This window comes from Staurois parvus, unplaced genomic scaffold (assembly GCF_062004578.1).
Source record: "Staurois parvus isolate SC_StPar_1 unplaced genomic scaffold, SC_StPar_1.0 ptg000530l, whole genome shotgun sequence".
In the NCBI taxonomy this organism is placed as follows: Eukaryota; Metazoa; Chordata; class Amphibia; order Anura; family Ranidae; genus Staurois; species Staurois parvus.
In genome coordinates this window covers 8,363,598-8,377,901 of record NW_028318326.1, presented here as the reverse complement: position 1 = coordinate 8,377,901, position 14,304 = coordinate 8,363,598, and the positions used below count along the sequence as shown (strand labels likewise).

Genomic DNA, 14,304 nt, shown 5'->3' with positions numbered 1-14,304 from the left:
ACTTTTTGGGAGCCTAGCCACATACAGGAGCCTGAAATCCAATGACCACTTTGAAAGCCTGAAGGTGCCTAACTTCCTCTTTTTACTTCCTCACTACCTATCACAGTTTTGTAGGCCCTGAAATGCCAGGATAGCACCAACCCCCCCCCCCCCCCCATGACCCCTTTTTGGAAAGTAGACACTCCAAGGAATTTAAAAAGAGGCATGGTGAGTATTTTGCAGATCTAATTTTTTCTCACAAGGTTTTGAAATATAAAAAAAGAAAAAATATGTTTTTATTTTCTTTCTTCATTTTCCAAAAACTTGTGGCAACAAACGTGATATGCAAAATACTCACCATGCTTCTTATCAAATTCCTTCAGATGTCTACTTTCCAAAAAAGGGTCATTTGGAAGTAATTCCACATATACCCATGGCATGGGTGAGCAATAAATCATTTAAGTGACAATTTTGTGTAAAAAAAAATGTATAAATTTTTTTGTCATTTTCCAAAAACTTGTGGCAAAAAAATTAATTGTTCTATTGTCTCAACATGCCTCTTAGCAAATAGTTTGGGGTGTCTACTTTCCAAAAAGGGATTGTTTTAGAGGGTGGGGGCACTTTATGCCCAGCATTAGAAGTTTATGACACACATCAATCACTCTTCTAACCACCTGAAGACCAAGCCTTTTTGACACTTTTTCTTCACATGAAAAAAATCTGTTTATATACTGTAAAACTGAAGTGATGAAATGCTCGTTGTTTCCGATTCCTTAGACTATGAGATGATTGGCACCATTCCGGTCTCCATTCAGCTCTATGGTCAGCTGGCAGAAACACCGGCTGCATTCTCAGGTCCCCTTGATGGCACGGGACTGCCCGAGAAGGCCGTGGAAGGCAGTGGGGAATCTTCTCTCACTGCTTGTAAAAGCAATCCTGCAGCTAATTAGCCACTAGGATTGCTTTTACATGAAAGCCCATCGCTTGCTGAAAAAAAGATTCCAGGATGATGCCTGCAGTTGCAGGCTTCATCCTGGTATAACCACTTAAAGTCCAGTGATGTACCAGTATGTCGCTGGTCCTTGTTGGGTGTATATGCTATGTTCTTTTTTTTCATGCAGCCTGTGAGCTGAATGAAAAAAGAGAAGAAATCTCTGCCAGAATAAGTGTGTGGTATGCCCACCATTAGAATATACCACCCTGCATCCACCCACTTTTAATGGTGGGAACACATGAAATGTGCCAAAAAATATTATAAAACATATATGCCGAAACATAGGGGCCATCCACGGGCCAGAATAAACAAGTCGGTGCTACAGCTGAATGGCATTCCTGCAAAGAAAACAGCAATGGATAACAATAAAACTGTAACTCAATAAAACAACTTTTTTATTGAAATATGTGCCCAAAAATGTTATAAAATACATATGCCGAAGCATAGGGGCCATCCACGCACTGGCTACCCTAGGCCTCCATGTTTCGGCATATATGCTCTTTTTTAACTGCGGAATGAAAAATCTCATCCAACAGCGCTGCCCACACTGACTTATGTATATTCTGAGAGCAAGTTCCTGTGACGTATACACAAGGATAAATAACAGCCCACTACCTTCCACCTCCTCCATGACCACTAAACACCTTTACACTATAAGGGTGGGATATTACGTGTTGATTGATGGATGCATCACCTTCCTGTAATTCTAAGCACATACAGACAATAAACACAGGCTGGAGGGGTATGAAACGTGATGGGCAGAACCTCCCCCTAGATAGCCCACACCATGCGTTAGAACAAAAATACTAAAGATTTCAGTTCAAATACATATTTGCATGATAGTCTAAAACATTTATTTGTTATTAATTATCAAAGTGTGTGTTCAGTATCGCTTTAATGCTGAACTCCAGGCTAAAGGCATTTCTTCCAGATCTATTCAGTAATCCAGCATGAAACAATTCCTACACTTTGCAGCTGTTCTCTCTCCTTGGGGTTGATTTACTAAAACTGGAGCATGCAAAATCTGGTGCATCTCTGCATAGAAACCAATCAGCTACCAGGTTTTATTGTCAAAGATCAATCAAACAAGCTTAAGTTAGAAGCGGATTGGGTACCATGCACAACTGCACCAGATTTTGCATTCTCCAGTTTTAATAAATCCACTCCTTTGTGTCCTCCACTTCTTGGATTACTGTTTTCATATCTTCCCCCTGTGGTTTCCTCCAGGCAGATTGTAGTAGGATGACCTGTTGGCACTTACCCACAGCTCTATTCTTTATATACGCTGCACAGCATAGTTAAACTGGTCACAGGTGGTTAGTTTTCTTCATTCAGCCAGTGTGCTGAATGAAAAATTACTAACAGATCATTAAGGTGGATGGAGGGTCCCCCAAGACAGGGTATTTTGCCAGTGGCTCCTGCTGCTGTCAGGATACACTGATCAGCAGCTGCAGACATTGATCGACAAACGTTTTCCAGCATGTCCGTTTGGCAGGAGTTGATCTAACAATCGACTTCCGTTGAACAGTGAGAGCCACACACAGATTGAAATGGGCTAGTCCCTACTGAAGTAAACAGATTTCCATCTGTCTACGCCCAAATGCCACTGCTACTTTTACAAGTGAATATCTGGATTTGCCAAGGCATTTGGTGCTCCCAAAGTGAATCTACACGGCAACAAGAAATCAAATATCATCACAAATTGATAAGATTACTTAAGGTTGACAATACACAATGCATTTTTGAGTTGACTGGCCCACTGATATATAGAAAGACTGGACCACTTAGGATTTTATTGTGCTAAAAGAAGTAAAATCTCTGCAAAATAGGACCGAGTGTTAACTGCCCATACAATATTTCCAGCCAAAAGAAAGGAAAGTATAATGGTTTTGGTTCAATTTATTATAGTTGCTTTTTTTTTACTTTTTATACATTTTCACTTTCAGTAAGTTTTTCTTAAGGTTTTGAAAGGATACAAAACATAACCCATACAGATATATGAGTAAGGCCAATGTGTTAATGAGTTCCAGAATGGTATCCATCGAGCATCAAAGAAAGAGAGAGTAACTGAAGTATAAACCAATAAGTATACCGGAGTGTATACTAGCAGTACAATAATGATCAGCAATATATAGAAAAGTATGAGCTGAGCCCCAGTAATAAGTTACAAGATGATCATAAGGTTAATGCAGAAATCGGGCTAGCTATAGAGAAAAGCAAGATGTGTGAACAAAGGCTATTACCTGTTTTTGTTACATACAGTAACATACTGTCATACTGTTATATACTGTCAATTTTATTTTATCTTGTCTATAATAACTAGTGATGGGGGAAAATGGGAGTTTCCTGAACTTTTGGCAAAATATCAGGAGATTTAGGTGAAATTTTCAATTTTTGCAAAATGCATTTTAGTCAATATAGAAAGTGAAACTAAAGTGATTTTTTTTATAGTGCAATAGCCTTTAAATGGCTCATTAGGATTACAAGTCCTTGTTCTTGTGATAAAAAATGGCCCCTCATTAGCTTCATTATTTTACATTTTCTTTCAAAGTGAAAAAAGAAAAAATATATATATATATATATATATATATATATATATATATATATATAAAGCAATTGTACACCAATACAAATACACAAAAATAACAAATGCAAATAATTCTAAATGAAACAAACTAACCTACGTTAAATACCACCTACCAAATGTGACCTAAAGTGACCAAAAGAGAGAGTTCCTGTTTAACTAAACCTTTGCCAAAATCACTTTGCTCATGCTGAAAAGGAACTAAAAAAGATAAAATATGCACAAAACCACTATACATTTATTTTAATATCGTTGCAGGTCCTATTGGGTTTAGGTACAGGCAGACCCCTTAATGGCCATTGTTCTTTGTTAGATATGTGCCTGTATGAGGTAATCCTATCTGCTATGCTTGATATAACAGGAAAAACAAAACAAATGCAAAAATGATGCATACCAAAACACAGAGGACACAAAAAAGAAATTATAATATAGATCTTTCCATGAGCACCACAAGACATATCCCATCACATGCTTCCCACTTACTTGTTTAGGCTGAGTTCCTTTGGAAATGATTTCCAATAAATCAGTTGAAGAAACAAAATAAAATCTGGGGAACGTCAAACGTTTTGATTCCAAGTAGTCTGCCAATGACTTTTCACAAAGTGTGAGCCTGTAGCAAAAATAAAATAAAACTAATACAGAGGACTATAAACAAACACTGGAATTACAATGTGGAGCTTCCATAGCCCTTTTCCCAAACTATATATAAAGCCAGCCATACCTGGATCGATATTTGCCTGATTCAGCAGAGACCAGATGAATTTCGATCTATGTATGGATTAGCTGGTTGTACACAAGCTGATCTATTGAGCGACTTTTGTACAACCAGCCCATCAGGTGTTTCCCAAACAACCAGTGCCACTGGCTATAGCCAGAAACACTAATCATTGTATTCAGCTGGCAGTAAAAGCACCAACAGAATACAATAGAACAGTGGGAGAATTCCCTCATCCAAATCGAATGTGTGCATGAGGGAATCAGCTAATTTTTTTTTCATTCAGCCCACTGGTTGAACAAAAAAAAAATAATCATGTATGGCCTCCCTTAAGCAAGGTGGAGAAATGCATTACAAAAACATCTCTTTATTACACAATTATATAAAATCTTTTTAAAAACAACACCATCCAGGTAGCATACTACTGGTGTATCAAAACATATTATTGTTAGGAGATCATATAACCATGTTTGTATAGAAAGGACCCACCACATCCCCCCCCTCCTTCCTTCCTCTCTTCTTCCTTTAGCTCCTTCAAATTAGCTGAATATTGCAAACTTTCCAAGCAATTTACAATTCATAGTGAAACAATATCCTCTTGCCATATAATATAGATACACCCACCCCCCCTTTGCTTATGAGAGAGAAATGTATCAACTCTTTGGTGTGTGGTATTAACCATTCCATGATTCAGTGCAATCCCACACCATTGTGCACTGATATGGACACTAAACGTTAACAGCCCTCCTGTTCAAACAAAAGAGACAACGTCCATCCAAAGATATACTGGGGTTGATTTTGAAAGGCAAATAGGCTGTTCATTTTCCAATTGAATGTGCACTGTACATGGGAATATAGAGCTTAGCAAATGCGGTGAGGTTTCATTTTGCAAAGAATACCCAATCACATGAAATGAAAATAAAACAACATGTAATTGCGCATGATTGGATGATGGAAGTCAGCAGAGCTTCACCTCATTCACTTTCAGTGAATTCAGTTCTGGGGTTATTCCCTTGCAAAGTGCAACTCCCGTTGCAAAGTGAACGGTCTTTTTCCCTTTATTAAATCAACCCCACTAGGTGGACATTGGCTCATCTATTCAAACAGGCGGACTGTCAACATTTAGCTCCCTGGTCTCCTCCTCCCACACCGATTGCAGGACTTCTCCAGGACTTCCCCCATCCTCTGGAACTCCCTAGCCCAATCCATCAGATTGTCACCTACCCTCCTCACCTTCAGGTGCACCCTGAAAACACATCTCTTCAGGGAAGCCTACCCCACCCTCACCTAACAACTGATCTCCTCCACTTCTCCCACTACTCCATCCCCCACAGCCATTTCCTCCTGTACCACTTCCCTTCCCTCCTAGATTGTAAGTTCGAAAGAGCAGGGCCCTCGAACCCCTTGTGTATTGTATTGTTACTGTCTTGTCTCTTGTTCTGTCCCCCTGCTATTGTAGAGCGCTGAGCAAACCCTTTGGCGCTATATAAATACTGTATAATAATAATAATGATTTACTATGAATGTGGCCATAAGCATCTGCAGTGGTGTGGAAATGCATTTCTTTATGTAATGATGAATGTGGTGCACAACAGACTTACAAGAGATACAAACCCCTTTACTGCACTTCTCAGTGGAACTGAGATATTATCTATACTGCCTTTACAAAGCAAGAGCATAGTGTTTCCCTTTGGATTTTGGATTGCTTGGATGATATGCAATATTCAGCAAATCTGAAGGGACTTAAGTCTTCGGTCACACCAAATCCGACTTTGAAATCGTATGACTTCACTTGAAATTGCACGATTTCCAAGTTGGATGTCAGTGCCACTTCAGGTGCAACTTGGAACACATCTGTGCAACGTCATGCACATATGTCTATGCACAGTCACACCTGAACTTGCAAAAAGTAGTGCATGAGGTACTTTCAAAATCGGTACGACTCCAACGGAGTCACAATCACATTTCACAATCACATCAATTTGAAATCGCATGACAAGTCGCAACAGTGTGACAGGGGACTAAAGCCTAACTCAATGTTTACTGTTACTTTAAATAGTTCTTTGGGCCAAAGTGGCCCAAACAATCTATTTCCTTCACTAACAAATGTGTCTTCTTCTATCTTGTCTTATCAATGCAAACACAAATCTCTAAGGCCTCTTTCAGATGGACGTTCCAATCAGAACCTCCATTCTCCTCTATGAAGCGGCGGGTGTAGTAAATGGACATGTATCTGTTTACACCCACCGACATTCAATACAATCCGCAAAAAAGGGACGGATGGGGATCCAATTTCCCTTCCGTCCGTCAGATTGGGTCGAATGGAAACAGACAGGAGGTCAGTTTTCATCCGACCGACCATTGAGGAGAGCAGCAGCAGAGCAGACACAGACTTGTCATCCCCTCGCTCAGCGGGGATCAGTGGAGAGATCCCCCGCTCAGCAAGCAGATCCGCTAAATGGGTCATAAATCATGATTCCAGCCAATATCAGACAGTGCTTTGCACCCCACTTATAGTAAAACAACCATGAATGTAGCAATTGGACTTCAAGGGTCATAAAGAGATAAATTCAGGGCTTTTAATGGGATCAGCTAGCTGAAATTTTGAATTAGAATAGTAATCAAATATCACAAAACCTTATCTTAAATCCATGATTTGATTTATTTCTATTGAGCACTAATTTTCAGTCATTTCTGTGACATTTATTTAAACATAATTATTGTGTGAATTTTTTTTTTACTAGCTTGATGTATCATGTTTTATGACCACATATCAGATACTGATCTGCAGGGTTCCCTCTAGTGGCCACTTGTAGATCAAAGAGTGCAGTCAGCTCACTTGACGAAAAACAACAGAAATGAACGTATCAGCCAAATAAGCCCCAATTCACATCAATGCCACTTGTCATGAGACTTGTGAGTTCAAAGTTGCATCCCATATCTGTCAATGGAACCGTTCTAAACACGTTGCAGCGACTTGGAAAAAGGATCCTGCACTATTTTTTTCATTGTGATTTGCATTATTCAAGTCGCACTGAGTGACAGCAAATGGTAATGAAGGCACACATCATAGTTGGACCTCAAAGTCGCACAACTTTGGGGTCGCATTGATGTGAACTGGGGCTAACTCTTTTATATTGTTTAAGCAGTCTCTATAGAGGTGCACTTAGATGAGAAAAGCAGCAAGCATAGTAACCGCACTGCACTGCTGCTGAGGAAGCACAGATCTAAACAAAAACAAAAAATACTATCCAATGTGCACACATACATAAAAGGTTTTAAAAAAAACATAAAAAACATTGGTGAGATTTTTTACATAAAGCTAAGAAAAATACTATTTTTATTTAAAACACCTAAGCCAGTGGAAGGCTTTAAATATACACCAAATATCTTCTATATTGCAGAAAGTGACCTGAACTTTGCTGGATATTAATTTGCATCCTCAAAGCAGATGAAAACCTTAACTAATTTGTCTTTAGAATCAGACCAAACAGGTAATGACCCATAAATCTCAGCACTGGGCAGAAATTGGTTACGCAAGTCTCATTTGTTGCAAGATAAATTGCAATCATTTGTTGTCATTTAATTAAACAGTTACTTATTTATACATATATTCATTCTCATATGCACTTAAAATGAGGGTATTATTCATGATTGTGGTGGATTTCAGCGCTAATGTATACTTATATAATAAGAACAGAATAAAGTCTATTAAATAGAAATACAGCTGACAATTCAGCTGACAATAGTGGCGCATTGACACATTGTTATTACACGTATTTCAAATACAATTACTAATTTGAAAAGAAGAAAATAAGTACAAACATAGAAATACATAAGAAGAAACCTCCATTTTTGAAATGTTAGAGAATTACATCTTTTAGATTAGTCAGATTCCAACCACTATAAAAAAGCTTTGAGAGAGCAAAGCAATACAATAAAATTATTCTATTTGTCATACTAATTTTCACAACTAATTCATACATGTGAATATGTATGGATATGAATGAGGAGTGAATGGCATAACTAGTACAGCCTAAAGATACATTTTATAAAATAAAGGATAAGGATTGCTTTTTGTGTATTGCTGCTTCTCTGTGTTGAAGAGGCTGTTCACCAAGCAAAGTGAATGTTAATGAATAAGTGAACCTGTGTATCCTTTGAATACCCAATCAAGTGCAGGGGTAATTACAAAAAGAAAAAAAAAGAAAAAAGGAAAAATTTGTTAGCCATGATTGGCTGACTGAAGTTAACATAGCTTCACCTTATTTATTAAGCTCAGTGCACTGAACAGGTTCTAATTTTTTAGTAAATCAGGCTCATAATCGTTTTGCTACTGCTGACTAAGAATGAGCTAAAATAAGTTTTAATTTTTGCCAAAATGTATGTGAAATACATTAAAGGTATGGAAAAGATGAAATGAAGGTGGTTTTTAAGGATGCAATGGACCTTACAAAAGTTCTTTTCCACTATCATGGACCTGTTTGTATGCCATAAAACAGAGCCTCAATAGCATCATCTTTTTAAATTTTCTTCACCTAAAGAAAACACAGTCACAATTTAAAAAAAATTCAAAGTGACACTACAAAATTAGCAATATAATACACAAAAAAGGAAGGATAAATACAAAAATAACAACAAAAAAAATGCAAAAATAATACAAAAATAAAAAATAACACCATAACCCCCAAAACAAATCACTTGACTGGAGTTCCAGTGACGTACCTTTATGTCACTGGAGTTTGAGCCGTTAAACCGGGATGATGCCTGCAGCTGCAGGCATCGTCCTGGCACTGGTTTTAGAGCCGACGGTCGTCTCTCTTGTAATAGCAGTGGAAGTGGCTAACTAGACACTCGAATGCTATTACAAGCAGCGGGAGAGGAGATCCCCCCTCCAGTCACCTTCCATGGCTTTACTGGGGTCACCCGTCCCTGTGGGAGTCCCAATTGACCAGCAGGCACTTCCGCCAGCTTATCACAGAGTCAAACAAAGAACAGATCGGCTTTGTTTGGCTCTATGATATAGTAACCCGTAAGTGATGACCTTACATCACTTCCAGTTTACTCGGCTACAATGGCACTGTTTTTAAAAAAGAAAAGCATTTGATCGCACCGATCTTTGTGTGATTAAATGCTTTTAACCAATTCAATACCGGGCAATTTTACCCCTTCCTGCCCAGGCCAGTTTTCAGCGCTCTCACACTTTGAATGACAATTGCACGGTCATACAACATTGTACCCAAACTAAACTTTTATCATTTTCTTCACACAACTAGAGCTTTCTTTTGGTGGTATTTAATCACCACTGGGGTTTTTATTTTTTGCTAAATTAACATAAAAAGACCAAACATTTTGAAAAAAAAAAGTTTTTCTTTGTTTCTGTTATAAAAGTTTGCAAATAAATAATTGTTCTTTATAAATTTAGGCCGAGATGTATTCTGCTACATGTCTTTGGTGAAAATAACCCAAATTAGGATGTATTTTTTAGTTTGTAGGAAAGTTATAGAGTTCACAAACTATGGTATAGATCTGATAAGAAGCATGGCAAGTTTTTTGAAGTTGTATTTTTTTTGTCATAATTTTTCGGAAAATGAAAAAAAGTAAAAAAATTAGTTTCACTATTTTTTTTTACATATTGTCACCGGTGCAGTACAGCATCATCATATAACTGGCATGGCGGTGATCAGGGACACTGACTGGTGACAGTATGAAAAAAAAAAAAATATATATTTTTATTATTTTTTTTTTTTTATTATTATTATTATTTTTTTATTAAAATTTTAATTTTTTTTCTTTTTTTAAGATTTTTTTTTCATATTTCACTATGACCAAAGTAGTACAATGTTACCATAGTAACATTGTACTACTTTGGGGAAGTGATTTTTTTTTACACAATTTGCTTATAGCAAAGAATTACTTTGCTATAAGCAAGCATTTACCTGAATGACATCGATTCATTCAGGGTTTCTTTTTTTTTTTTTTTTTGTGCTTAGCTGTGATTTGGCCACAGCTAATTACATGATATGTGCATGTGATCGCTGTGACCATTTACAGCTAGACACTAGTATACAATGGATGGCATGAATGAAGCCATCCATTGTATACAACTGTCATGTGACCTGCTGTGATTGGTCACAGCAGGTCACATGGTACCGGCAACGGGGCCGATACTCAGATCTGTCATCGGCCGTGTCTGAGGTACACGGCCAGTGACAGATCGCGCCGCTGCGCCGCTCTGCAGGAGCGCAATCTGCGCATGTGCGGGAGGACGCCATATGGGGTCCACCCGGAACACTGATGACATTTGCCGCCTGCCATTCGGCCATAGGGTGGGCAGCAAATGGTTAATGGCAGGAGGAGGGGTTTGGCGTCTTATTGACCACAGATCTCTCCATAAAGAGTACCTGTCACATGCCTATTGCTGTCACAAGGGATGTTTACGTTTCTTGTGACAGCAATAAAAGTGACTGGAAAATTTTTTTCTTAAAGTGACAATTTAAAAATAAAAAAATAAATAACTAAAAAAAAACTGAAGTGCCCCTGTTCCCCCATGCTTTTGTGCAAGAGTGAACACACACGTCGGTCCCGCACACATGCAAACAACAATCGTCCCACACATGTAAGGTATCACCGCGAACATCAGGTCATGGGCAGTAGTTCTAGCATCAGACCTCCTCTGTAAATCTAAAGTGGTAATCTGTAAAGGCTTTTCAAAAGTCACTTATGGGTAGTAAATTTTACATTGTTTGTCACCATTGCATGGGTGTGCGTTATTTTAAAGAGTGACATGTTTGGTATCTATTTATTCCACATAATATCATCTTTTATATTGTACAAAATTGGGATATGTATTGTGTTATTCTGCATTAAAATTTTAAAAAAGTGTATTTTTTCCCCAAAATTTGTTTTTGAAAAACCACTACGCAAACACCGTGTGATATAAAAAAAATTGCAAAACCCACCAATTTAATCTTAAGGGCCTCTGCTTTAAAAATATATAACATTTGTGAGTTCTTTAAAATTTTATTTTTTTTTTAATTAATATTTTATTATGTTTTATAATTTATCTCTTCCATCGATTAAAATTTCAATATAACTTATTCCATTATTTTCACCCAACATACAAAAGATACAAACTCCCCCTTCCCACCTCCCTATCCCACTCCATACCTTCCCCTCCCCACCTCTCTCAGCATCATTTCTCTCTCTTTTGGAATCCAAGGGTATTCATGTATTCTTCTTCCCTATACAATTTCAATTAATTTAACCTTCTTAAACTCCTCCCACTTTTTCCATTTCTTACGAAAACACTCTACTTTATCCTCATCTATATGGTATAGTTCTTCCATCCTGTATCCTTCCATCCATCTACCTTTTTAACCCAGTCCGATATTCTTGGTGCTTCCTGTTCCATCCAGAATTTAGTAATCAAACCCTTTGCTGCATTAATATAGTGCAATAACCCAGAATTTTTATACCTTTCAACTGTTAACTCTGTTCCATGAAAGAGACATACCCCTGGTTCCTTTAATATTTTTATCCCAGTTATTTCTTGTATCAAGTGAAATACTTCTTCCCAATATTTTTGAATTTTGGGAGACTCACACCAAATGTGACCTACTGTGCCCTGTTCCCTACAACCCCTCCAACATAAAGGTGATTTATCCCTATTTTGTTTGTGTACTATATTTGGTGTCATATACCACCTCGCCAAACATTTATAGTTCATCTCTACCTCTTTCATGCTCACATTACCGTGTGTTAAAACAATTCTTGTAAATACACTTGTACTTTCTATCACTACACGAAAGTGAGGTGGCAACCATATTATCCTATCAAAATTTGTTTTACTTAAAGTGTTTTCTATATTTACCCAACTTTTCACCTGTGAATTATGTGTCCAATCAAAAATTCATGCTATCAATACTGCATTATAATATCTTCTGAAATCGGGTACACCTAAAACCCCATTTTCTTTGTCTCTGGTTAGAACTTCATAACTTATTCTAGGTTTTTTATTTCTCCCTATAAACTTTAGCATGATTTTTTTCATTATCCTAAAATATATTGGGATCATCTGGAGTTTATATAAAATTTTTGGAACGATTACCATTTTAATTAAATTTATTCGTCCTATCCACGATATACCACCTACCCCAAATTTTCTCATTTCATCTTTAATTTCGTTTAATAATGGAATATAATTTACTTGTATAGATTCTTCAAGGAGACAGCTAAATTTATTCCTAAGTATTTTAGTTGTTTTTCCTTCCAAGAGAAAGAAAATTCCCTTTGCAAAGCCTTTTTCTCTCCTCTTGGAAGATTTATATTCAAGATTTCTGTTTTAGTTGGGTTGATTTTTAAGTTAGACAACTCCCCATACTCCAGTGTTTTCATGAAATTGGGTAATGTTATCCTTGGGTTACCTACATAGAAGAGCAAGTCATCGGCATACGCCGCTACTTAATGCTCTGTCTCTCCTACCCTAATTCCCTTGATATCTGTATTTTTCCTTATTTTCTCTAAAAGGGATTCTAAGGACAGGACAAACAGCAGCGGTGACAAAGGGCATCCCTGACGTGTCCTATTATACATCTTAAAACTCTGATATTTCCCTGTTAACCTTTATTGCAGCTGATGGTTGACTGTACAATTTCTGTATCCATATTCTCATTCTAGGGCCCATCCCCAGGACTTTCAGTGTATCCAACATATACCCCCAATCTACTCTGTCAAGCACTTTTTCAGCGTCTACCGTCAGTAAAAATGCAGGGAATTTTTCTCTTTTACTTTTTTGTATGAGCATTATTGATCCTAATCCATTATCCCTACTTTCTCTCCCAGGGACAAACCCCACTTGATCCATATGGATCCACTCCAGCATTAACTCCTTCAACCTACTTGCCAGAACTTTTGCATACAATTTGGTATCTATGTTTAGTAGGGATATCGGCCCATAACTAGAACACTGTGTACTATCTTTCCCTTCTTTTGTTATTATTGTGATATGAGCCTGGAGGGATTCCTCCCTCATTTCCATCTCCCCTCCCAATGCGTTCATATATGTAGTTAATTTAGGTATCAATTGATCTTTAAATTTCTTATAGTATCTCACAGTATACCCATCCGGTCCTGGACTTTTCCCTGCCATAGAACTCTTCAATGCACTATAAATTTCTTCTTCTGTTATTGATCTCTCTAGGGATATCAACTGCTCTTCTCTCAATTTCGGTAACCCCGCCTCTTTTAGGTATGTCTGTCTTTTTTTACTTCTTTCTTCCTCATCTCTTATGGACTGTTGGGGATTGATATTATATAATTTACTATAATAATCTTTAAACACTTTTGCAATATTTTTGGTAGAATATTTTAGTGCTCCTTTATTATGTCTTATTTTCTCTATATAGTTCCTACCTTTCTTTTTTCTTTGAGCTCTCAGTGGTCTATCTCCCCACCGATATCTTTCACTACTCATCTTATTTAACACTCTCCTTTTTTGTTCCCCTGTTAATTTATTTAGTTCTTCTCGTTTTTCCAATACCTTCTGCTTATTCTGTTTTGTTATATTCTTTTTATGTACCTGTTCTAATTCAAGTAATTCTCTATGAAGTGTGTTAATTCTCTCTTTCCTTTCCTTTGTCTTTTTCACCCCATCCGCTATTAGGATTCCTCTAATATATGCCTTGTGGGCTTCCCATACAGTCGCCACTGACACCTCCTCAGTCTCATTTCTTTCGAAATATAGTTCTATTTCTCTTTTAATTATCTGTTCCATCTCCTGATCCTGAAGAAGTGTCTCATTTAATCTCCACGTGTTTTTTCTCTTCCCCATTTTAACCTTATTGTGACAGGTGCATGATCGGATAACGTTATAGCTTCTATCTTTGCTTTCACCAAAGACTCTATAAGTCTATGATCTAGCAGTATATAATCCAATCTTGAGTACGTCTCATGTGTGTGAGTATGGAATGTATAATCTCTATCACTTAGATTTTTAATTCTCCAGCTATCCACCAACTGACAATATTGTAT

General features: G+C 37.3%; 1 protein-coding gene across 1 annotated transcript in view; it reads right to left on the bottom strand.

The window, feature by feature from the left end:
- LOC149451620 (dynein axonemal heavy chain 11-like) overlaps window positions 1–14,304 on the bottom strand; it is a 590,344-nt gene that overhangs the window by 454,402 nt on the left and 121,638 nt on the right. The window contains exon 17 of the mRNA XM_089690376.1: window positions 4,041–4,167. Coding sequence (XP_089546502.1) covers window positions 4,041–4,167 — 127 coding nt within the window. The remainder of the gene's footprint in view (window positions 1–4,040; window positions 4,168–14,304) is intronic.